We start from the raw sequence: 26720 nt of genomic DNA, 5'->3' as shown, positions 1-26720 counted from the left end.
TACAGTATGTTAAAAGCTCTTTAGTTTGTATTACTGTAGGCTATCGGACGATGGATGGTTGCTGGGGGATGTTTTTTTGTTATCTGACGTGGACGGTACATTCTTTCCTCCTGTTGTCAAGTTAAATAACGTTGTGTTCTCCAGCCTGTTGGATCAGACCGTACAGTACACGCTGAAGTTGGTTGAAATAAAGGATATGCAGCACAACTGACACTGTGGAATTTAAGCCATTGTAATTTGTCAATGGAGTGAAGCTAAAGGGGGCTTTTGTTAAGTGCAGGAGGAGGAGGGTCTCCTGCATTTCTCTGGCCAACAACACAAGCCACATACATTCACACACACTTCTCTCTTTAAGGTGCAATAAGCTCCTAATTGTTCCCTGCTTCACCTTACATTATAATCATAATATACCTGCAGTGGGTTTCTTTGGAACAATGACGCTCAACGATGCACCGCATTTCAAGAATTAACAATCACTCTCCACCTACTCATTCCCTACCCGGAGGGAATGAGTCCTTACCCCAAGTGAAGGAGTTTAAGTATCTCGGGGTCTTTGGGGTCCCCTGCTGGAGCTGTTGCCCCCGCGACCCGATCCCGGATAAGCGGTTGAAGATGGATGGATGGATCTCCACCTACTGGCATTTTCATCTGCTCAGTGATTGACTACCAAAATAAAATAAAAATGAAATTCTGCTACAAAGCTGAAAAGCCCCAAGCTAAAAAAAATATATATATTATTCTGATATTTATGGTTCAATTAAATGTATTTTTATATAGTGTCAAATCATAACAGAAGACGCTTTTCATATACAGCAGGTCTAGACCGTACTCTATAATTTAGAGACCCAACAAGAGATCCCCCACAAGCAAGCATTGTTATGTGACAATAGAAAGGAAAAACTCCCCTTTAACGGGTAGAAGCCTCAGGCAGAACCGGGCTCTGGGTGGGCGGCCATCTGCCTCCAACGGTTGGCTTGAGAGAGAGAGATAGAGAGAGAGAGGAAGGGAGGGAAGGGAGGGAGGGAGGGGTAGAGATAATGGTGATATAATTACGTCTTTACAATACATTTCAGCTGCATGTACGCCTTAATTAACTACATTACTTGTTGATATTGTGGAAATGACGATGAAGTTCACTTGTATTGTCGGCTCAAAGCTCAACCAGAAACTATAAGGCTGAAGCACTGCCAGTCAGCGTGTTCATCTGTAGTCAAGTCCAGTAAAGCTTTAATGTCCCCGAGGGCAATTTGACGTATCATACCCGGCAATAAACAATTTAGTAAATATGTTTATTACAGTTACGTTACACCAAACATTATTTCCAAGCCTGGACCATGGGAATCGTACCGTCTGTGTGACATGAACATGATCAGGAGTCATGATCAGATGTTGACACAGTACAGATAAGAACATGTTCCACCAATACATCACTAAGTCACCACCAGTTATACACCGTAGTATCACTGCTTACTTATACCCATGGACCTCATTAGTGGATCTGATTTACTATGGGTGAGACCAGTGTCGGTTTCTTCTTGCCCTTTTTTCTTGGCCATCATCAGAGCTGGCCGTGTCTGATGAGATGAAGAACTGAGTCATGATGAAAACAATAAATGCCTTTAGCTTTGTTCCTCCTGGTTCTTTGGGCATGTCATGTGGAGCTGCTGTACTGGGCAACAATGCATTTAGGGTATAAGAATAGCTTGAATCTTTATGATCTGATTGGGTAGAGGAGAGAAGATGAGAGCCCCTTCGGTCATTATCATTGTCATCATGCTTATTGATCCTTCACATGGATGTTAAGTTTGACACTATAAGTCTGTTTTCACAGTCGTGATGAAGCAGGAAAGTTTCTCTGTTCGTCTTAAAGGTAGCCAGTGGTGGTCTAGAATGCAGCTTAAACAAGTGTGATGTGGAAACTCGACGCCTCGACGCCTCCAGCTCACATACACTAATAATGGACTTTTCAGTGAAGTAGGTGTCGAGCAGTTAAACTTTCATGATTGCGTATGCAATATGCATATTCATAGATTCTGGATTTTTTTTAATGAGGGAGAAGGAGTAGATGTCATTTTCAAAATTTTTAACAAGGTAATTTAAAGTTTTTGTGGAAAAGCCATATGAGATACTACTACTGTTTGTCTGTTGTATTTCTTGACATCAGACTCAAAGGCATGTTTGCGGGGAGCCACGTGCAGGCCATAGTACAGGATATGAAACCGGGCGGTTTGGGGGGGAAAAGGAATGTTCTTATGACTCTCATTCGTTGTCGGGTTCACACACAGTGTGGGTATATCTCTGCTAACCGTTACTGACCTTCAGTCCAGGAGATGTGGCAACGAGATAACAACACAAAAACTAGTTCATTCCTAAATGAGAAAAGTTGTTTGTCTTTCCTGGTCTAAGTCCAACATTCTCCCGCTAATGTTGGAAAGCAGACGTTACATTATACAGGACAGAGACATTAGGGCTTAATTAGCATAGTTTTAGAGTGAAGCTGCTAATAGCAGATCTTTTGAGCAGATTTTTATTTTTATAAATAATAAATATGGGTGAAATAGCCTCAGGAATAATATTTACACCACCATCCCCATTAAAAACACAAGATAATGTTATACTGATGTATTCATGTGTCAATGCAGGTTAAGGGCATAAACAGACAGTTTCAATTTGTTCAGTTAATAAATATCAAACTTCATCCGTACTGACAGTGGATACGGATGAAACCAGATTTCAGCTAAATGCCAGAAATGAATTTAAAAAGTCTTGTGAGTGTGCACACTTTGTTTTATTGTTTCATATTTGATTGTTTCTGTTCAGGTGGGAACATGCGTCGCGGCAGATGCAAACCCCGCAGCTACGATCACGTGGAAAAAGGATGGAAAGCTCTTGGTAGCCGATGGGAAAGGTAACGCTGACACACTCGGAAACTACCCAACAGTCACACCACACAAGATGCTGTCATATGGAGATCCCTCTGGGGGCCATCAAGTGTTTTAGTACGGTGACAGGAGAGTGGAAATGAAATCATAGTGTTTAGTATTTACCCAAGCCAATAGAAACACGTTGTTTACTTGCCACCAAAGGAATAATATGATACTGCGTCTTACTAACTGCACTCACTATGGTGTGAACTTGTGTGTGGTTGTCACCTGCCTGTCCATCCCTTCCTCTGCAGCTGTTGTGATCACCCCCAGTATGAAGATGGATCCAGCCACGGGCCTTTCCACCACCTCCTCCACCCTCATGTACGCAGCTTCTAAGGAGGACGACACTGCAGTCTTTACCTGCGTGTCCACTCATGAGCTGACCAGTCAGGACACCGACCTGGAACCCTTCTCCATTCACTGTAAGTGGAACACAGCGCCGCCGACAGGCTCCATAACTGTATTACACCTTCTGTTTGTTCTCATGTGGTAGGTTGTTAAGAAGATTGAGTGTGTCTATCTAGTCGAGGTATACAAGTATGATACTTGTTTATTTGGTGGTTTAATGATCTGACACTAGGGGGGATATTTATTAAGGTTTAGTAGAAGTGCTGCTTCTTTGGAAGAGAAGCAGCACCGCTGAAAATTGTGGGTTTGGTATTTTATAGTACTCCTGTTCAGAGGTACAAAATATGGACAGAGGGAATGAAGATTTATACAAATAGCCACTGCAGACACACACATAAATACGCTTTATTTATCTACTTATTAAGTAGGCCTGTTATATTATATTTTTAAATATGTTAACAGAAGTAATCTAGTCAAAGGAGGTTAAAGGTTTTACTAAATGTCCTCACTTGCAGTTCCAAACTTTCTCTTCAACTAATATTCCAAAGTTCAGCAGCAGAAAACATTTAATTCCTTAACACAGGATCTGTTTGAGATGTAGAGTGGATACAAAGATGCTAAACCATCGCAATACAAGTTCGTAGAAATGTAATATATTTTGCATATTTTCATGAAGAGAATTTCAGTATATCAAGTTGTGTCCATGAGCGTTTGCATGAAAGACGATGAAGATGCTCACTCACTCACCGTCAACTCCCAACCAGCAGAATGTCTAAAATGTACAAATGTAAAATGCATCAGGCACATTATTATTCTACACACCAAATACACCATGATTCAAGGTAGGAATAATGTTCTTCAAGCTTATTTCTGATTAATTAATTATTAATTAAAAGGCTGACTTTAATTAGTTAAATTGAATGAAATGAATGAAATCCTCTCAATACTGAACTGATTGGCTGATTCAGATGTGGGAACTGAAACGCTCTAATTGGCCAACTCTAGCAATCATTTTGTGTATATATATATAGAGAGACTAATCAGGAGCCTAGCTGTGAGATGTTCACAGTGTGAAACTGCCTTAGAAAAGTAGGACCTTCAGAAATACTTTTATTTGATTTAACACTTGATCATTTATGAGTATAATAAAAGAGAAATTTAAGCTTTGAAATAGGGTCTTCTGTCATGAGTCACTCTTTTCCAGTGTAGCCACAGAGTCATCCTGAGTAACAGTAAAAATAAATAAATAAATAAAAATCTACCTCACTCTTTTCTGCCGTCTAATTCAATAATCAACATGCTGTTGTATTCACAAACAATAAATGTGGAGGAGTGCATGCGTCATTGTAGGTAATGACAAAGTATAAACGGTGCGTATTGACTTATACTACAATGACAACAGGACCTCAGCTGTTGCAAGGACACTGCTAGACATTTAGCTACAATAGACCCCTTATATAATTACAGTCTGGCTTATCGTTTCATGGATTCATAGTTTGATGAATACTTTATAGGATGAATGCATTCAAGAAGAATGTATAGAAGTGCTGTATAGAAATTGGACATAAGAAGAAAAGTGCCCAGGGCCTTTGGTGTGTGGGTGAGACTTTCTCTATTCACCACATGTGAAACAGTCGCAGCCAGTTGAGATAGTTGAGCAACTTGTCGTGGGAGGCGGTTTATCACAAGGCTCTGGAAACTGCACGTAACGGCGACGCAGTGAGTGACGTGCTCGCTGAGCTGTTGCTGCGGTTGGCTAAAGGATTTTTCAGGATTTGGTGGGTTTTGGGAGAATTCCAGTGAGTGCACTTGTTATGTTCCTGATCACGTCCCTGATCTCTGAAGAGCTGATGGATTGGGAGGTTTGGGATCAATAAATGAAAGCGGGGAACTTGGAAGGCCTTGGCAGTAGCAAGTCGTGTGTGTCTATGAAGCTTTGACGCATGTGTTTCCTTTCTCTCTTTTCTATCATTCCCTTTTCCCCCCTTTGCCCTCCGAACCTCTCAGATCCGTCGGAGAAGGTGAGCCTCCAAATTCTGTCCAAGGGGCCCATCGTAGAAGGAGATAACGTGACATTGAAGTGTTTCGCTGATGGAAACCCTCCACCTACCTCCTTCTTCTTCCACATCAAGGTCAGTCAGAGCCCGAACTTCAACCTCAAACATCGTACGGCTGTCTGCTCTGGAATAATAGTTGGTCGTTGAGAATTCAGCCGTTGCTTTACCATCCAAGCAGTGGCAAAATGTCATTACTACTTTAAGCTGGGCATACACTGTACGATTTTGGTCGACCGACCACAGGCTGTCACACAGTTGAGGCAGAGCAGAGCCACGAGCCGATGGACAAAGGTCGTGGCTGACGATTGAACCGTACAGTGTGAGCTCATACATCGTGAGCTTTGGCTTTACATCGCAAACGATCTACTCGTACAGTCGGAGTAGGAAGTACACAACAACATTTCCAAAGTCGTACAGTGCATGCCCGGCTCTACCACTAATTTGAATTTCCTCTTTTGAAATTGTCTCGAGCGTAAAAAAAAAGATATATTCAAAAAGTAGACTAGAATGGGATGATAATGGTTCAGTTTCAAGTGTTTGCTTTTGAGTTATTGCTATGGATTTTTTAAAAGCCCTATACGCCTCATCAATCTGACTTTCTTCCTCGTTTCCTGATATCATATAAGAATGACTGAAGCTAATAGCACCTCTCTCCTGCTCCTCTCTCTCTCTGCACCAGGGCCAGAAAATGCCGGTGGAAAATTCGGACACCTACACTTTGACTAATATCGGCAGAGAGGCGGGGGGTGAATACAAATGCTCCCTGGCTGACAACGAGAAAATGGAGGCCTCCCAAAACATTGTTGTTAGCTGTGAGTATTCATGACACATGCAGAGCCTGAGCATACTGTACCACAAACAAGGAGGGAAATCACTGCTGCAGCACAAGACAGAAACCTCCAACCATCGTCCTCGCTTTCCCTTTCCCTCGAGCCCCAAAACTCCCTCACTCTCTTTCCACCTTGATTGGAATTTCTCAACTTCCTATATATATAATAAGACACTTTTTATTCACTGTAAATAAAGTCGTGAGAGCAGAGAAACAGTAATCAAATTTAAACTTTGAGAGCGCAGCCTGGCAGGAAGGCAGATTGTGGAGTGTCAGGCTGGGAGGAGGGAGAACTAATTAGAAATTTATGACATCGAGTGAGCAAAAGTGTTTTGGGTGCACGGCCGAGGAGCTCAGGCAACTGATAAGCTGTTTTCCCTCCTACCATCCACCAGCACTCCCTCAAGTAATTACTCCCTTCTTCCCAGGTGTATGTTTCTGAGCCTCCAGTTCAAATGGGCCCTATCATTGTAATAAAGAATAAGTCTGGCTCATTTTCCCCCGCTCTACGTCCCGTACTGCAGCTTCACACATCTCAAACAAAGAAGTGTTTTTTCAGCTCTTTAACTTTTGAATTGAGTTAGTAACTGAGGAAAGAATACAACAACTCCCTAAACTGGGAATTGTTTAAGTTATTTTTGTGACCGTGTGTGTATCGATGGAACGTTGCTGTTGCTCCGGCTAACGTACATCTCCTCTGATGCCAAAAACTTGTTGCCTACTGAAGATTTAAACGATGTATAATAGGCCGATTTTCTGTAAGCAAATACTGAATGAATGTTGTCTGATCTTTGTGATTTTTTTTTTGCAGATGTGTTAAAAAAAAACAATCTTTTGGCTCTTAATACAGAAGACATAAAAGCCGAACTCTCAGCAGTGAACTGTCTTCTGACAGCCTGCAACAACCGATATGACTCAACAGAACCGTCCTTTTTCTGTCTTGTTTTCGCAGACCTGGACCTGAGTCTGACTCCCACTGGGAAGGTTGTGAAGACAGTAGGGCACAACTTGTCTGTGAAGATGGAGAAGAGCGCCTCGGGTGACGCTGAAGTGACATGGACGAAGGTAATGGTGCTAGGGTTGGGTCGTTGATCGGAGAGAAGTGGTATCAAAATAAAGCCAGTAATCAAACCTGACTCGTATACTGTGAGTAGTGATTGGACGCTGCTGATTTCTTTTTCCACCTCCGGAGCTAGATGGTAGTGTCGGACGATTTATTCTGCGCTGTATCTGACAGCCTAAACTACAAAAACACATAAAAGAAAACACATAACGCTGCATTTATAGAAGGGATGGTAGATTTAGAAGTGTTCGTAAAGGGAAACTATTGTTCAAACGCTTCGAGTCGCAGTAGTAGAAACCTAGTAAGATATAGTTGATATATTGGGTCAATTTCATGTAGTATAAAATATTATGAGAAAAAGCCAATGATGAAATACTATATAGTAAAATGGTTACTGTATTTCCTTGAAATTATCATTCCTGTGACTCAGAACAGGAGAAATGGGTAAGGGAAATAGATGGACAGATGACATCTTGCGTTCAGACATTTACAGCCTGTCCTCGGTAGAGCTGGAGAAGTGAACATGAAACTAGACGTGTGTTACTGTGGTATTTAAATTACAGGTACAGGTACATTTTGCTTTAGAAAACACATACTGACATTATGACTCATGGCTTTCAGGATGGAATGGCAACGAAGGAGCCGGTGTTTAGCAAGTTGACCTATGCTGATGCAGGAGTCTACGAGTGTCAGGTTTCCATGACCGGCATCACGCGACGTCAGAGCTTTAAACTGGTCGTAGAAGGTGAGTAAGTGTGTCTGTGTGTGCGCGTGTGTGTGTGTGTGTGTGTGTGCGTCATAGTTAACTCCTCTGCTGGCTGAAATGAGTGGAACACTAAACATGTCTAACTCTTATATTAAGTCGCACAATCTTCTTCTTCTTTGAATAAATCATAAACCTGCCAGGGTTCAATTATAACATTTTAAGATTGATACCTGAAGTGTACATTGAGTATATGACACTCACTTTGAGATACACACTTGCATATTATACTGTATATATCCACTGTCTAGTGTATCTCTGTCTTTCATTAATGAAAATATTAAATCATATTTGAATAATAGTTGAAATCCATAAGTGCACCCTGCTTTCATCTGGAAAATGCTTGAGGTCATAACATTTTGTAAACTCTGAATATCACATCCAATCCAAATTTATTTATAAAGCATATTTAAAAAACAACAGAAGTTGACCAAAGTGCTGTACAATTAAACACAAAAACAACACAATAAAACACTAAGACCAATTTAAAACCAACAGGATATTAAAGTAATAAAAGCGTTAAGACCAATAGGAAAGGAAAAAGGATTAGAGAAAGGCAACTCTCATGCTGAGCCAAAAGCCATGGAATAAAAGGTTTGATTTAAAACAGGCAGTGTGGGGGACAGCCCAACATGTGGAGGCAGAGCGGTCCAGAGCTGAAAAGGCTCGGTCAGCCCTGAGCTTTAACTTTGACCTCAGTGGATCTGAGTGTCCTTGATGAAAGATGTGGTTTTAAAAGGTCTGAGAGAGGATAAGTTGGGAGCTATGCACGTGACATATGTGTGTGTAATAAAATGTTACTGAACTAAACTATGTTAGTAACAACATAATCTGTTTGCATCAGGAAAGCCTGTGATCACCAGTCTAACCAAGCATCGTGATGGTGATAACAAAGTTCTGACATGCGTGGCTGAGGGAGTCCCAGAACCCACCTTCCAATGGAGCGTCAATGGCACAGACGTAAGTGTGTGTATGTGTGTATGTGTGTGTGTTTATGTGTGTGGAGAGCTCCGACACAGAGCAGGAAGAGGCTGCAGCGTGATAATAAATACTACAGTCTTTAGCCCAGGAGCCCGTTTAATAACGGGTTTCGGTAACCATCCCTAAATATAATAATTTTTCTTTATTCATCACGTTTCAGACGGCCTTTTGCGATGTGTTTATCACGCATGTTCATATCGCGATGATGATGATGATGATGATGATGATGATGAAAATATGATTTATCGGTCAGCGTTGCAGCATTGGAGGCGGGCTCCCGTTCATTCCTATGAGAGTTGCTCAGCGGCGCTTGAAGCCAAAATGGCTCGACTGCCGAGAGATAAAGTACCCGGATCATCCAGGCGATCTTCCGCGTCCATCGGGACAGTAGAGCAGGCTCGGTAGCGTTTCCTTTAACTCCGTCTCCCGGACCTCGCTCCAGCCTCGGTCTGGGTCTCATTCACATGAACGGAGGAAGGGAAATAACTCTGGATTCAGCTATTAGTGACAACTTTTAGGACCTAATGATTTAAACGTGACGGACACGGACGTTGTAGTACCGCCGTTTGGCCACTACGAAAACTGGAATCAACGACCGGCGCTCTTCCCGGGGGTGTTGGTCCACACCCATCTTCATACTCCACCTTCATTCTGATCTTAACTACACACCTGTTAAGTTTTGTGACTGCATCTTGTACGGTTGTGCCGCTATCAAGGTGACAAAATCTGTCCATAGACGGACAGCTATATATATATAGATATATATATCTATATATATATAGACCTTGCAAAGTACTCAAAACAACATTTTTGCAATGATGACACACACACACACACAGAATCCCAAGGTGAAAATAATACCAGCATTGCTGTCGTGACTGGTAACGGCAGCAAAACAGTGCAGCGAGGTGTCATTATTAAAGTGTTCTTTGAGGATCCTTGTCACTAAAAGGAGCTCCTACTGAGGTTTTCACTCTTTGCTCCGTTATGACAGCCATCTGTACAGTGTTGTTTCGTTGAGGCTGTATGCATAATGCAGAACTGTTTTTAGCAGCCATGTATTGGAACTTGTGAACTATCTCGCTGACAGGCAACTGCTGGAGCCATAACGCATCAGTCGCAGCTGCGTGAGGATAAATATATAAATATATATATACACACACAACAAGTTCAGCCTCAGAGCAGGTGAACATGATTCACTCTAATGAATAATGTACTCATCAAGATGCTCTGTGATGAGGCACTCTAGGCCTTATCATGAGCCGGTTAATGCTCTAACAATGAGGCACACCTCTCTGTTGGCAAGGAAGTGTTTTGTGTTTACTTCTGCATTGAGAATGAGTTTGCTTCCTCGACTCCGCTGCGTATCGGCAGAGTTCAGAACTCCTGTCTGATGAAGACATTTGCAATATTTTCCTCCCACTATCTGTCTTCCCGCCATCCCACCACTCCCCCACCTTATCGAGCAATATACTGAACATAACATCCTGTAGAATGGAAAAGTCGATAATGCTCAACAAGAGAGGCTGCTACGTGTGTGAGTAGTTTGAAGCTTCTTATGTGTGTGTGTTTTTTTTGCTGTGCCTCCAGGAGGATAGCTCCTACACCAACGGCAAGGCCACCTGTAAGATCACGGTGGTCCCTAAGGTGAATCAGACTGTCACCTGCAGCGCCATCAACATGCTGGGAGAAGATACCATGACCATCAATGTAGCCTCTGGTAAGTTAATGCGAGATATGATGAATGAGATATAATAACGCTTCTAGTGGAAGTTCTACGGCTTTGAAGAGACAAATCGTGTATTTTCTTTCGCTTCACTGTGGTACTGCCTTCTGTTGTTTAGAGTTAATGCATCGGGCTAATTAAACAGCATAAGCTGAAGACGGAGAGAGACAAATTAAAATGAAAGCTTAACTCTCAGTGCAAAGCTTTAAATGTTCCTTAAAGCATGGAATCAGAGGATAGGGACAGCTTTTTCCCAGCCAATAACCTTGTTGAGTTTCTTCTGCAGCTCAGCTCTGTAGGAAACAAACTGCCGTTGGTAACTTGATGATTGTGTTACTGCCAGTGTGGATTCACAGTTAGAGGGAATCTCTGCCAGCAGCTTTCAGCTGCAGCTTGATTGCTGGAGCCTCATTTTATTAATGACTGCTCATTATAACGCTGCAATTCTTGTTCTACGACAACAACAAACAAAAAAAGCTAAATGAAACATCTAAACAAGTCAAAGCCTTTCTGCATTCTGGGACAACTCAAGTTGCTTGGGTGAGAGCTATCTTATCTTTTATGATCAACCCAGGAGATGAAACTTCACAGTGAAATTGCATCATTACACAAACTTAATGTAATAAGGAATAACAAAGTATATATATAAATGTGGGGTTTTATAAATATAAGAAAAAGAAAGTTAACTAATAATATCTGGAATATAAGAATACTGTACACCAAATATTAAACACATGAAGTATGAATGATACATACTGGAACATCATGTTTAACACAAGACTCAGTGCATCTAGAGTATTGATGTCTTTGCTCATCACAGGGATGTTCTTTGCAGCTTTGTTTTAAGACTTGTAATATTAGGTTTCTTTCGTTCGTCCGTATTCCTCAGTGGCGTAAAAACAATTACACTACACTATAACGGGCTCTGCTATAATTACACTACACTATAATAATCGTGTCTGTTGGATCAGATGTACCTGAAGTCTAAGTGAGTCCAAATGAGATTTTCTTTTTGTCATTATGAAGCCGACCAAAGATCAAGAAAAATTATCAGAACCCAATTTAGAGGACAAAGTCATAACGGGGAGCATTCAGGATGACTTTCTTATTTTAATGAATGCACACTGACTATAACAGTAGGACCTCACCGTGTCTGCACCTCGTCTTCGGTAATGAAGTTAACCTCTTAAGCCCTAGGGCGCTGGAAGGTGTGGATCGCCTAGACAGACATACCCAAAATAAATCAAGAATAACTCCACAACTACCGGGTCTATATGCATGATCTTGGTCTCTATGGATAGGTAAGACATCAGAGAATTCATCCCCAGTGTCAGTAACATTGTGACTGGTACTATGCCTGAGTAAATTGTGATGAACCAAAAGAAAAATTTAAATTTTTATCCTCACCTAAAATGTTTTCTAGATTAGACAGTGGATAACACCATTATAGCAGTGACGCCATGCACAGAGATGCCACTGAATTCATTCAGCAACTCCTTGACTACAACTGTGCCAAAGCAGATATAAATAACACAAAGCACATAGATTCTATAAAGGTTTTAGTCAGGATAGGACCAGGAGGCTCTCCATTTGGCCACTTGGATACCCAAAGTGTGCCAAATGTGTTTTCTACCTCTTGAAAGGGAATCTGGCAATAAAATACTCCTGATATCCACTACAGGAGGCTACGTGCACACAATGGAGCCTTTGGCCATGACATTTACCCTGTGCATGATCACATTCTACCATTGTGCACAGTGTAAAATCCAATCCAACCTGCCCATCAGGATCTAATCTAAATACTCATTCACACACTGATGGCTCAGCTTTCTGCAGCAATTTGGGGTTCAGTATCTGTTGCCAAGGACACTTCGACGTGCAGATTGGAGAGGCGGGGGATTGAACCGCCGATCATCCGGTTGGTGGCTCAACATCTGAGCCACATCCGCCGCCTACGGATACTGGAATGAAACAAAACAAAAAGGATAAGGCTGGGACTGTCAAAGGCTAATGTTAAATGCTACAACGATATCATTTCATGCATTCATACTGTGCTCGTGCTGTTCCTCCTCATTCTTTCACTTTGTCTGTGGTAATCATCCTTTCCTTTGTCTCCCCTCCTTCACTTTATCTTCTGGATTTGGCAGCATTGCTTGTTTGTTGGGGTGCTAAACCTGTTTGTGCAGTAAGAGCCACTGCCTGACATGCTCTGAAAGCATAGTAAATTGGTGCTTTCAGAATGTATTGTTGCTTTCTTCTTTCCAAGGTACAGTTTGCTAGTTGTGAGGCACTATCAGAAATAAACACCCTTTTGATTTCATTTTGTGAGGCTGCACTTAGCCGCCAGGCCTCGCTCACATCTGATCAGTGCAGAATTTAGTTTGTTTTTTACACAAACAGCATGTTATATGATTTGTTTGCCTTTTTATTTTTATGAGTTCTAATTTATTTATGTTTGATTTCAGTTTTTAAGGAACCTGAAAATGAGGGAAACGGTAAGATTTTCTTTTCTTTGCCCTTATCTTTTACTTTCTAGACTTTCTTAAGAGGTTTTATAGAAGTTTCTTTTCAAAAATATCAACCTGCTCTTGAGGTAAAACTTACTAAATTAAACCATCATTCTACACTACTGTCTGAATATGCACCTTCACCTCAGCTTTTCCATCTTCATTATTTGTCTGGCTAAATCCTGCAGAGGAGCTCTCACAGGCAGATTAGAACGATTTTGAACAGTGCCTGATGAATATTAAAGGACTGCGCATTGTAAAATGATGAAAACACTATCCATGTGTCACCATGGCTCCATGGCAACCAGTTTAGATGAATTTACTGTTTACCAGATGACAAATGAGACAAGAATTAGTGCAACACACCTGATCCTCTCTCACTCGCTCTCTTCTTCGCCGTGTCCTCCTGGCGAGGCGGCCATCCGGCTGCTGCTGCACCGTGGAACCGCACCGCCGCACGCCGGCCACAGCGCACCGGAGGACGGATAGACATGTTGCCGAGGTTCGCCGTTTGAAATGCAGTGGTTCACCGGCCGCTCTCTCCTCAGCTCCAGCACCGACACCGCACCGGGCTGAACTGTGATTCGTCTATTTCTCCAACGGGACTTTTCTCTTGTTTTGACTCGGGCTGAAAGTTGTGCGCTCTTCGGTGTCCTGACCTGTTAAAGGCTGGCAATCGGCTGCTTTCCGTTAATTTATCTCCAGCAGGAGGAGACGGTAAAGAAGAGAGCGACTGAGAGAGACAGTCAGTGTGTTACGTTAATTCTGCCGCTGGTATTTTGTGTAATTCACTGCATTGATTTCATCCGTTCACCACGCACACAAATGCCCCATCGTGAAAATAAACACACTAAACTAAGATGGAGTAAACTAAAAAATAAAATGAAAACAAAATTAAGTTATTTGTCAAAAAAAAGGCAAACAGTGTGGCTAATCAACTTAGTCAGGAAGTTACTCAAATAAATCTTAAATATCATAAAAATGCCAAAATACACTGGAGGGGAGGGCTTTAAAGTATTTTCTATTTAAAGTACATTATATGGTCTTCTAGTTATAAAACATCTGTATATTTATACAGTATATTTAAGATGACACTTCATTAACTGCTGATAGCTGATAATAATTTTTAAAACGTTTTAGATGAGTAATCATGTTTCCGTCCGCTGAGCGGTGATTTGTAGCTGCACACAGTCTCCCATCATCTGACATTTTTAATTCATGTCAACAAAACAAGTCACTGTAACCCTTAATTATACTATACGGCGTACAGGATACACAAATTATGCACAACAGTGACAGGTTCCACACGCCTGACAGCCGCAGGTGATGGTGTTAAGTGATGGTGAGTCAGACTGAAACAGACTGGTTGGAGTATTTGCTAAATGCAGCAGAACGTGCAGTTACAGAACGGATCTTCTCGTCTCCCTAACACACCGATAAACCTCCGCTGTTCTATAATAGAAACACGTCAGCCACCATTTCCAAAATATGCTGCTGGTTTCCTGGAATATAAACACAACTCAACTCAGAGTGGTTTCATGTCTCTACAGTAACAAGTTGTTGAACTATAAACACAAGACGAAGCAATAAAGTGTGACTTTATTGCTTCGTCGTTGGAAAGCTTCTCTGTGAGTGTGCACGTGTTAGTCCTCCAGCTGAAGCCGAGTGCTGCTGTCTGTTTTCAGGCACTGACGAGGAGTCGGAGGACCAGGCCCCGCTCATAGTGGGACTCGTGGTAGGGCTCCTCCTAATCGCTGGCATCGTGGGACTCATCTACTGGGTGTACATGAAGAATTCAAGGTATGGAAAGAAACACAGTAAAGTTCAAGTATATTTCCCCAAGTATACTTTATGTAGTAAGCCAACGATTTATGCATTACATAAAGAGACTTTCTCCTTTTGCTATTTGACTTGATGTTTTGTGATGAGATTAAAAAAATAAATAACATATTAGTTATTGCAAAAAATGTGGAAAATTCTTGAGAAAGTAAGGCTGTGATGTGATGAGATGAGTTTACAGTGACGTGTGGAGCAGGATGAGAAGGTCACTCCGTAGTATTGGTGCTTCACGCTTTTGCAATTCTGTATTCAACACAGACAAGGAAGCTGGAAAACTGGTGAGAAGGAGGTTGGGACATCTGAGGAGAGCAAGAAACTAGAGGAGAACAATCACACTGTTTAAAGGCACTCAGGCTGTACTACATGGGATGAAAGAGGTAACAATTGTCCCTTTTAAATCTGTACATACACCATATCAATATGCAAGTTATCAAGTATAATTTCAGTTTATTACGTGTCTTATTTTGTAGGTTTGTCCATCATTCCTTTGAGTACTCAGCAAATGAACTGCTGAGATCTCATAATGATACAACACACAATCAGGTGTTCAGACAGATAGAATAAACAGGTCAAGAGAAAACAAAGGTGAATGATAAAATAAATACCTTGTAAACATCCATAATACGTTACAGACTGACTCCCAGCTTCAACTTTAACCTCAGACTTTCCCGTGTAATGAGGAGTTATTGTCGACATTTCAGATGCACCCACTTTCGGTTTTGACTCCAAATTAAGTGGTTTGGATCAGTGGTGTCCTTTCTGTTTGGCTTGTCACCCTTGAAACAAATCTATATTTACTTTGGACCCCTCTTCACAGCACAAGTCAAGAGGTTGGGACTAGTTCAACCAATTACACACAATTTTGTTTTTATTTCTATCTTATCCCATTAATTATCTTGCGACCCCTCAGATTCAACTCACTTAATAGTACAGGCCTCTGCTTCCACATCACTGATTTGTTCAGTGATTTAAAAAAAAGATCATTGTCGAAAAGAAATCATACTATGTCGAAAAACTGTCATAATAGTCATAGCATAATATTTGAAAAAAAGTCATCATATAGTATCTTGAAAAGAAAGCTATAGTGTAGTATGTTGAAAAATAGTCATAGCGTACCATGTTAAAAAAAAGTCATAATATAGTATGTCGAAAAAAGTCATTCGACATACTATATTATGACTTTCTTATAAATTTTTTCGCCTTTTTTATCACTTTTTTCGACTTTTTATGACTTTTTTATGACTTTTTTCGACATACTACATCAAATACACAAAGAAACATTGTACAAGTGTATAATGTGAAATAGCTCAGCTGGTAGATATCTGGTTGGAATGCTTAGGGTTGTGAGTTTGATCCTTATTTTGGGCAGTCAGTTTTTAGGTCTAACTTCAAATGAAGAAGTCAAATACATAAAGTAACACTACCTCAGTGTATTCGGTCAGATATCTCATTGTGGTAGATATCTGGTTGGAATACTGAATACTATGAGGGATTTTATTGACATACAGTACTATGACTTTTCTTTCAACATAATATACTAAGACTTATTTTACAGACACACTACACTATGATTTTTTTTTTCAACATACTATGACTTTTTCATGACTTTTTTCTACACACTGCCACCCGAATGAAGGAGTCAAATACACAAGGAAACATTGGTTCAGTGTGTAAATGAAATAGCTCACCTGGTAAATATTGGGTTGGAACTCTGAAGGTTGTGGGTTCGATCCTTATGTGGGGCAGACAGTTTTCAGGTCTAACTTCTAATGACGAAGTCAAATATACCAAGAGAACAGTCCTCAGTGCGTGTGGCTTGGTGGCTGGGTTGCTGAGTTCCTGGTTCGGGCTGCGGCAGAGCGGGGTTCAATCCCTACCCTACATCGATGCCCGGTGCCCGACAGTGGAGAGAGACGAGCGTCTCCTCCCAGGGTTTACCAGAGATACAACTGGGGGGTTATGCATCAGTATATATATTAAATAATATTATATGCTTTGCCCTTTGTTTGTCTCTCTGACCTCTAGATAAACCCTTTATTTATTTTTCAACTATTTGCTTAACATCTTGGCCAACAGACATTAACCATCCCAGCAGTAAAACCAAATTTCCAATTTCTGTCGCAAGATTTCACACATTTGAAAATTAAATAAAGGGTTAGGGTTATATATCATACAGTAGGATAGAGACATCACATATAATATTATTTAATATATATACTGATGCATAACCCCCCAGTTGTATCTCTGGTAAACCCTGGGAGGAGACGCTCGTCTCACTCCACTGTCGGGCACCGGACACTGATGAGGGTAGGGATTGAACCCCGCTCTGCCGCAGCCCGATCCAGGAACTCAGCAACCCAGCCACCAATGCCACACGCAGTGAGGACTGTTCTCTTGGTATATTTGACTTCGTCATTAGAAGTTAGACCTGAAAACTGTCTGCCCCACATAAGGATCGAACCCACAACCTTCAGTATTCTAACCAGATATATATCAAGTGAGCTATTTCACATACACACTTATTCAATTTTTCTTTGTGTATTTCACTTCTTCATTCGGAAGGCAGTATGTAGAAAAAAGTCATGAAGAAGTCAAAGTATAGTATATCAAGAAAAGTGATAGTACAGTATGTCGAAAGAAAAGTCATAGTATCTATATCTACCACAATGAGATATCTGACCGAATACACTGAAGTAGTTTTGCTTTATGTATTTGACTTCTTCATTTGAGGTTAGACCTAAAAACTGACTGCCCAACATAAGGATTGAACTCACAACCTTAAGCACAGCAATCAGATATCTACCAGCTGAGCTATTTCACATAATACACTTGAAGAAAGTGTGTCGAAGAAAGTGATAAAAAAGTCATAGTCTGTAGTGTTGCTGTGTTCCCAGATCTCAGCAGTTACTTTGGTGAGTACAAGGTTGTCATGTTTAATAGGACTGATGGCCAAAACTAATGAAATAAGGTTTATGTTGTAATAAACTGGAATTATCCTTCAAGATGAATATGAATTTATATTTGTGTATAGTTTTTTGTTTTTTATTTTATATGTTAAAATCTTACGTGATTGAAATGATAATGACTTTATCTCTCTGTATGTCTTTGTGGGGAAGAAGCAGTTGAAAGCAGCCATGCAACATTGAAAACACAGACTCCCAGTCGGCTGCTGACACGCATCAGGCACCCATCAGGCTCCACATACGGAGCAACGACCAGTGTAATTTTCCACCAAGGCCTGCCCACAGCCTGCTGTCCCACCTCACTGTTTGAAGTCAGTCGTGTTACTGTTTTATTTTGTGTTCTTGTGTTCCTGGTGAATGCTCCCTGTTAAGTTTTGTTTGAGCATTTCCGCTCAGGCTGTGTGGTGTTTTTTTGGGTTTTTTTGCTGCTTTTTTCTTCCTTTAGGATTTTTTTTGTTTGTTCTTGAATTTATTCAAAGAATGTAAATCCCTTGTACACTTTTTAAGGCCTGTATAACAAATCACAATTATGCGTGCGCCCTGTCTGAGCATGCCAATGTTAGTTCTTATTGTTTGTTTTTTACTTTTTTGTGCGATGTGTGTGGAAAAAAGCCTTTGTTTGGCTGTGCTCAGAGAAAAATACACTTTACTGCTGTATAACCCTACAACCAGGTCTCACTCCAAGCTCGTCCAATACTGCCCATTGGGCAGCGCCCCTCGTCATCGGAAACCGACGCACAGAGGCAACCTTTATCGACAGTATATGACGAGCCAGACTTTCAACTTCAACTTAAATCCCCCCGCGGCGTTATTCGACGGTCGGAGCAGGTCACGTAGTATTAATAGCGTGAGAGTCCACTCATTGGTGGATAGGTCAAACAAACACAAGACATTTAACCGGGAGACCGCTGTTTGTGTCCCGTGTGGAACTAAAGGTAACGTCATGTCAGTCTTTAGTCACGTGACTTGTCGGTATCGTCAGTCCCGTGAGTCGCTAGTCAGTGAAGTTGACTTCAACCACGACCGTTTCCTAAACCTAAGTTAATTTTGAAAGGTCACTATGCATGTATTGATCGGCTGTCCTCGGTCCATACAAACGTGATGCAAAGGTGCGTCGGCGTCCGATGCCGAGGGGCACTGACCAAGCGGCGGTATTTGACGAGTTGGGAGTGAGAATGTGTTGAACCCTACTGAAACTTTAAGATAACCTCAACATCTCTTAACCTCTTCACTTTTGTTCTCTAGTTTTCTGGTAAATAGATTGTCTAGTTGATGGATGCCACTACAGAAAGAGTCATAGTTATAATCATGATAATAAATAAGGAACTGGATTTACTAAGAATGATTTCTATATGTACATGCAGTTTTGTAACTGTGACCCCCCCAAAAAATTGCATTTGTGCAGACTTAAATTGGACATTTGCAAATGGCACATTATGACACTCAACCACTAATAAGTTGTTTTTGTAAATTACCGTTAATTTTCCCCTCTTTTTGTTAGTCTCAAAGGAGACTTTTGAATTCCTTTATGTTGCAAATAGTTTTATCTGAAAAGGCAAAAAGAAATGAAAAGGCAAGAAGTCCTCAGAAAAGTACAACAACATGTAAGAAATGCAAAAGTATGTTCTGCCATAATGTTTTTATTTTATTTTTATTTTTTTTAAGTTCATACTAAAACAAGTTTGTTCACCTGTGATTTAGTTTAATACACTACATTGTCGTCTTCATGTCATCTGTCTGCTCGACAGATCCATTTTCTTTTTCACGCGTTCATTTTTGGAAGAGCTTTACTTTATGCCAGGTCTGAAATCTGTTTTTGTGTTTTTGATGTATTTATATTCTGTGTGCAACCTCCCTGGATGGCAATGCTGCAGCATGCAAGAACATTCTTGTTTTAAGCTTGCGTGGAAGGCATCATCGAGTGTTGGAAAGGTACTGTGTAGTAGGAGTGTTACATGAGTGAATAAGGCTATACAGTATCTGTGCTTAGTCTCTGCTGTATCATTATTATTATGATGTCATTTTTAGCTCAGTGGTGTGAAGGATAACCCTTACTGAAGACTGTGGTTGAGATTGGGAGATTAGATGAGGTGCATAAAGATGGTAGCTGTCTGGGTTTACATCATATGACCCGCCGAGGACAAATGGTTGATAAGACAGTTTGAGAGGAATCATACACTTTGTTAACATGTTTAGTTCAGTTCACTTCATGTAAACTTCTTGAATACATTTACACACTGGATGTATGACGCAAGTTGTTCTGATAAATAACAAAGAAGCATCAACCTTTCACCTCAACTATTTGCTAATGTTTCTGAGAATACCAATGGCTTAGGACTGTTGCCAGTAGTCAGATTTGTAAGAAGTCTGAGTCGTCATCTGGCAACAACTTCTGTTTGTAGACTGCAATGATTTTCAGCACCTGGCAAGAAAGTAAAAATCATAGTATTTAAAGTTGACGTCAAGAGCTTCAGATGCAGATAATGTTGGTTGATCATAAAATACTGAATGTTAACTTGAAGGAATCATGAACCAGTTGATTGTCTCTTGGATGCCAGTTCTCCAAACTGAGTTAAAGAGATGACATTTCATTCTCTTATATTTTTTTTTTTAAAACAATATGTAGAAAATACCAATACAGAGCACTTTCCCACCTAGCATCCTCAAAAATGACAGCGGTGTGTAATCGTGTTGTGGGATGGTTGCGATCAACATTTTCAGTACCCAAGTCCGTTGTTTTCTCATGCCTTTTCAAATAATCAGGTCAGCAGTGAAACCAAAGATGGTAAGATGAGAAGGCCATAGTAGTGTTGTAAATACAGACTTTTGTTTTTGTACTGCTGTTGACAATAAAGTGTACATTTTGAAACAAAAACGGTATTAAGTCTGGTGTATGTTGTTTTTTTGTATAAATACATTACTCCATCATGCTTCATGATCATTAATCATCAAGCTGAGTGTGCATCTTCACATGGCAATTACTGAACTGCACCACTGACATCAAGGACTAATCTCAACCAGATAACTGACAAGACAACCTCAAGCTGAAGAAGACGAATACAACATTCGTTAAACACAGTATTTACAAAGACCTATTTTATTCATCCAATCGGGATCACTGGCAAGGAGGTTCATGCATGGTTTAGAGCTACTGACTGTCATAGTATAGTACGTCAAAAAAAAAGTCATAGTATGGTAGGTCGAAAAAAGTCATAGTATAGTATGTCGAAAATAAGTCATAGTATAGTATGTCAAAAAAAAAGTATTTCGGGAAAAAGTCATAGTATAGTATGTCGGGAAAAAGTCATAGTATAGTATGTCGGGAAAAAGTCATAGTATAGTATGTCGGGAAAAAGTCATAGTATAGTATGTCGGGAAAAAGTCATAGTATAGTATGTCGGGAAAAAGTCATAGTATAGTATGTCAAAAAAAAGTCATAGTATAGTATGTCAAAAAAAAGTCATAGTATAGTATGTCAAAAAAAAAGTATTTTGGGAAAAAGTCATAGTATAGTATGTCGGGGAAAAAAGTCATAGTATAGTATGTCGGGAAAAAGTCATAGTATAGCATGTCGAAAATAAGTCATAGTATAGTATGTTGAAAAAAAGCCATACTATAATATGTAAAAAAAAAAAAAAAAGTGAAGTTAACTGTCAAGACAACCTTGAGCTGAAGAAAAAGAATACAACATTTGTAAAACACAGTATTTACAAAGATGGCATCACTGGCAAGGAGGTTCATGCATGGTTTAGAGCTACTGACTTGTGGTCCAGTAGTAAACTAAGTTTAGTCAGGACCACTTTAGTCAAAGAAAACTTATATTTCAGTAATATATATTTGCCAGTTTGTCTCTGTTCTGGGACCTCGCTGCCCTTCCACGTGGATATGTAAAATGCCTAAGGCAAGGAGAGCACCTCTCCGTGCCCCTTCTATGTGCCCCAAGGCAGGGAGAGCAGCAGCAAAGCCCCCCCGGGTGCACAGGTGTGTCTGAGGGCAAAGACTAGATGTCTGATCGAGTTGTGATATGAGCTGAGCTTGACTTTGTGGCCTGCCTGAACTAATGTCAGGCTCAATCTTTGATAGGCACACAGACTTGTACATTTACTTTTAAGGGGAATTGTGTTTTTGAACAGATGGGTTTGTAATTGTACCATTATATAACCTTAATGAGGATTTAGAGCTCATCAAATTAATGAAATCGAGTCAGACACCAACACAACCACATGGTTACGCTGGGTATACATATGGAAACGGGCCATACTGATGCTCTCTGTAGCAAAAATGTATTCCTGCATCTGCCACTCACACAAATCTATGTGAAAACATGAACTCATTTCACATCACAACACTCAACATAGCAAGCTGAAAACAGACTTATCATCCTCTCCAGCCACAGTAGACATGCAGCCAAAACTACCAGTGAGACAGTTTTGGCCCAGTGTCTGTCCCAGCAGAAAGACCACAGTGGCTCCAGCTAGAGGAGATCCAATTAGCCTCCAAGTATCCAGCTGGGTAGACATTAAGACACAGAATTTAACTGTGCTCAAGCCAGGACTTAATTTCCTTCTTTTGTTGTGATCCCTAAAACAAATTACACAGCACATCATTCTAGTGTTTCACATTGTGATGTAACGTCTTCTGTTGGCTGCTAATTAGCAGGTTTGTGTCTGTGTGATGACGATGTGACTTTGTTTGTGCCAACTGAAGGCTACTCTCCTGGGAGATGTGAGGGGTAGGAGGACAACTGAGACTTCACTAACAAACATTAATTATGTTCCTTGCTCATTTATTTATTTAGTAATTTCCTTCCCTGTGCTTTCCCTTAGTTAGCCTTAGTTAACTACTTATTTATTTTATTTATTTTATTTATTTTTTCTAATTTTTTTTTAACCTCTCCTTTCTCCATATATCCACCTTATAGACTCCACCCCAAAACACACTCATGCGCACACACACACACACACACACACACACACACACACACACACACACACACACACAGCACAGCTGACAGACGCAACACAACAGCATCACCAAACCAGCAGGATAGTAATGGATAGTGGATAGTATGTTTAAAAACAATACGTGAACATACCGGTAGCCTGGCTCGGCGGCCACATACACCACACATGAAATAGACAATAATACTACAGGCTACAACACAGTCCTAAAACGTAAATTGGCTTACCTTTGATGATTACAGCAGGAGACAACGGGGCTCGGTGGGTGATGAATACTGCAATGACTTCTTTATATTCCAAGGATTCTGTCGATTCTCTTTCAAAAGAGAGCAAGGACAAAGAGTTCAGTCAGTGTGTCAACGCATGCAATTGGTTCTCTCATCCTTTGGCAGAAATGTGTTAACTGGCCTGTACTCACTGTTCTGTTGTCCTCTTGTTGTTGTGTTGTCTTTTGTCTTGCAATTAAAAAAAAATTAAAATAAAATACTCTTAAATGATAATAAACTATCAATTTGAAACTCTGATTAATAATTAAATTAATAACTATAACCAAAAATCACGTAAAATCAACCAAAATCGAACGTGGATGGCTGAGTGCAACCGAGGTTGATGGTGGTCTATGGTTGGAGATTGAGAGGACGCTGGGACTTCAGGAGTTTGCAGATTTCCTTCAAACAGATCGCTATTTGAAGGGTTGAGGAAAAGCTCCTGGTCCATGGTTTGAGGTAAGCGTTTTTTAGTGTTTGTACTTGTCTGTCACAGGTCAACAGGGAAATTAACTTACATACTTTTGTGCGTGGTCTTTGCTCCCAACACTAGTTATAAAAATGAATTTAGTGTACCGAGTGTCGGAGGAGATGCGCACCGTTGTTATTTCAGCTTCCTGCCAGATTCAGGTTTTTTTTTTCTCAGGGAGTCTCGTTCTTAAGCCCCTGCATCCTTTGCATGTAATTCTAAGGCATTGTGTAAAAATATAGATGCAGAAACGCAGCACCCACAGGAAGCAGCTATTTTGATCACATTCCTTGGATGATTCAGTTTGGCTCACTGTGGGGGGAAAATAAAAAACATCACTGGCTCCTCTTGGTTTTGGCATTTCAAACCCAACATACTGTCCAAGGCATTTGCATTAGCTAATAGTGTGTTGTGGAACAAATCCTACATCTGATGTCTTGAACAAACAAAATAGGCCAGAGTGTGTTAGTGCGATGAAATCCAATCCATTTTTAGCAGTTGTAGTATATAGTGAGCTGTCGTTGAGAGAGCAGGGAAAGGCCTTAAGAGATTATGTTCCCAGGAAATTCAGCTCACCGAGCATCATGTTGGAGATGTTTGGAGGTGTCATGTTTTTCTATGTTTACACTCCAAAATGAGATTTATAGTCTGAATCCCATCCAACACTAACAAAACTAAAGGTACAACATTAAAATACCCCCTAAACCTTGAATTCTCAGATCAGATCATGTTTAGAGTACATCAACAAATTAAGTTAAACTGCCATCAGTGCATATTTGTGGATGTTTATGAACCTGAAATAGCTCCTGAAGTAACTAAACCTGAGTACATCGCATGTATTCAGGACGTTTTAAGGATAAGGATGGTGATTTTTGTTAAAGGTGCTCTATACGATATCCAGAGCATCAATATGGCGGTAAAAAACTATTTGTTATGTAAAGGTATAGAGGAGTAATGTCTACCTGAGCAGAGAACAAAGTCACTCTCCCTCTGTGTGTGTTGTAATCCGAGCATCTCTGGTTTTAACCCAAACCTAAACCCTAACTTAAACCCAATTCTAACCTGGACCTTAAAACCAAGTTTGAACCCTCAAACAGGCTTTTGAAGGTCTGTTCCAAAGTGAGGACTGGCCGAAATGTCCTCACTCTGAAGGTCTAAAAACTCACATCGGTCCTCAGAAAGAAGCTGTACAAACACACACACACACACACACACACACACACACACACACACACACACACATACACACAAAACATTCAATAAAACAAAGGAATTGTGACTTTTTAATTTACTTATTCATGAAAATAACATATCAAGAAAAAGCATTAATAATGTATAAATTAATTGCACATTACTCTATGCTTTACATATTATCATATAATTTTTTTTTTTGTCACCACAGCACATTAATACGAAAATGGCATTACAAAATAAAAACTGCCCTTTGCAACCTAAGGCCACTTACCCCCCTTTCACAAGTACAAGTCCAATGGAACGGACAATACTGAGCTCAGAGTAGTTCAAGTTTGAGAAAATAAAAAGTTAAAAACAGACCAGTGCGAAAATTAAGCCACAGGTTAAAGGGGAATGCCACTGAATTTCATATCTGAATATGTGCGGTGGTTCGTTCTAAACCAGATGAGGGTTAACTCGTTGTCTAATCTGCAACAGGAACTACGCTATAATCCGTGAGTTGGAAAAGGAGAGCAGGATTTTCTGGTTCAGTACAAATAGCATTATCAATTGTGACAATAAACATCATTTGAATGCTTGCTTAATCATAAATTTATATACGTGTTTTTGTTTAGCTGACATACTTTTTATGGCTGTGCTGCCTGGGATGGACTGTTTGGTGAATCTGTGTCTGTACTGAGATTAGAGACTTGGTTCACACAGCATCGCTCCTTATCACTGATTCTCTACGGACTGTTTGAAGCCCCAATATTAACATATGTGCATTTTAAACTACAGTGGCGTTCCCCTTTAAAGTGCTGCTCTAAAAAGAGTAAGGAAACGATTGCGGAGGGGCGGATACATCCTCTTTATGGAAAGAGTTGGGTGGGGGTGGGGTCATTTGATGTCTGCTATCCGTCACTGACCAGATGACTAAAATAATAAACAAAATAAAACAATAAAACTTTATGCCTCCCACATTCACTGATGTCTCCCATCACCAAGCATCGTTTTATTCCACGCAGCACAGAGAGCCAAACTCACGATATCTACATGAACACAGCAACCTTTTAGTCGCTATGGTAACATGGTTTTGCTTGGAAGAATAAATGTCAAATCAGGGTTAAGATGACCTGATAAGATCGTATTGTAACAATTATGAGAAACCTGTTAAGATGCCTGACACATTAAAAACACTACTCGAGTAGGGAGCGTGCTTTCATGGTTTGGTTTCACTCACATATTATGAATACATGTGAGTCAGTGAGCTGTATCATTAGGACTGGGGTCATCTTCTCCTCCTGCGGTATTATCAGGGCGTTCCAACTCAACCATTTGATTTCCATTTACGCAGCCAGACTGTGAAGAAGTCTTTTTTACCAGAAACACTGTGCTGTGTGCTTTGTGAAGAGCCTCAATCACAGGTGGACCTAAATCAATCAAGATATTAAAGCTCCTCCATGAAAGAAAACTACAATACACCACCTCAAATTAATTTTGATAGCATAATAATGGCTGCAGAGAAATGAGAGGTGAAAATGGGTCAGCGCATGTGTCGCTGCGTTTATTCGGCTCGTCCCTGGGTACACGTTGGACTGAAGAGGAACTAGGCATGCACCGATACCGGATCGGATATCGGTGACAACGGGGCCGATCTATTTAATTCAATTCTATGTTTATATACTATACACATTACATACCCGAATTTTAATTCGTTTTAACCAATTTCTAGCTGCATTAAAAATGTTTACACTTGTAATTGTAATTCCTGTTAATTTTGCAGATTTCTTTTGCCAAGTTGTCGGTGTATGATTTATTATATTAATTATAAATAACCAATTCACTGAA

The 26720-nt window shown here is 40.3% G+C and overlaps 1 protein-coding gene across 6 annotated transcripts in view; it reads left to right on the top strand.

Annotated features, from left to right (window-relative positions):
• The window catches only part of alcama (activated leukocyte cell adhesion molecule a), a 72407-nt gene extending 51795 nt beyond the window's left edge, over nucleotides 1-20612 (top strand). Inside the window, exons 5-16 of one of the 6 annotated variants that reach the window (XM_074610299.1) lie at nucleotides 2821-2908; nucleotides 3179-3349; nucleotides 5283-5407; nucleotides 6012-6144; nucleotides 7114-7226; nucleotides 7846-7969; nucleotides 8832-8947; nucleotides 10559-10688; nucleotides 13160-13189; nucleotides 14887-14996; nucleotides 15297-15417; nucleotides 18157-20612. In XM_074610299.1, coding sequence (XP_074466400.1) covers nucleotides 2821-2908; nucleotides 3179-3349; nucleotides 5283-5407; nucleotides 6012-6144; nucleotides 7114-7226; nucleotides 7846-7969; nucleotides 8832-8947; nucleotides 10559-10688; nucleotides 13160-13189; nucleotides 14887-14996; nucleotides 15297-15383 — 1227 coding nt within the window. In that variant the 3' untranslated portion in view covers nucleotides 15384-15417; nucleotides 18157-20612. Of the gene's footprint in view, nucleotides 1-2820; nucleotides 2909-3178; nucleotides 3350-5282; nucleotides 5408-6011; nucleotides 6145-7113; nucleotides 7227-7845; nucleotides 7970-8831; nucleotides 9044-9284; nucleotides 9375-10558; nucleotides 10689-13159; nucleotides 13190-14886; nucleotides 15002-15296; nucleotides 15418-18156 lie in introns of those variants that run through there. The other 5 variants (XM_074610298.1, XM_074610297.1, XM_074610300.1 and 2 more) reach the window with 5 other exon arrangements.
• The last annotated feature ends 6108 nt before the right edge of the window (nucleotides 20613-26720 follow it).

The sequence above is a fragment of the Sebastes fasciatus genome, chromosome 16 (genome assembly GCF_043250625.1).
Source record: "Sebastes fasciatus isolate fSebFas1 chromosome 16, fSebFas1.pri, whole genome shotgun sequence".
Lineage (NCBI taxonomy): Eukaryota > Metazoa > Chordata > Actinopteri > Perciformes > Sebastidae > Sebastes > Sebastes fasciatus.
This window is presented reverse-complemented; position numbering and strand designations above follow the sequence as displayed.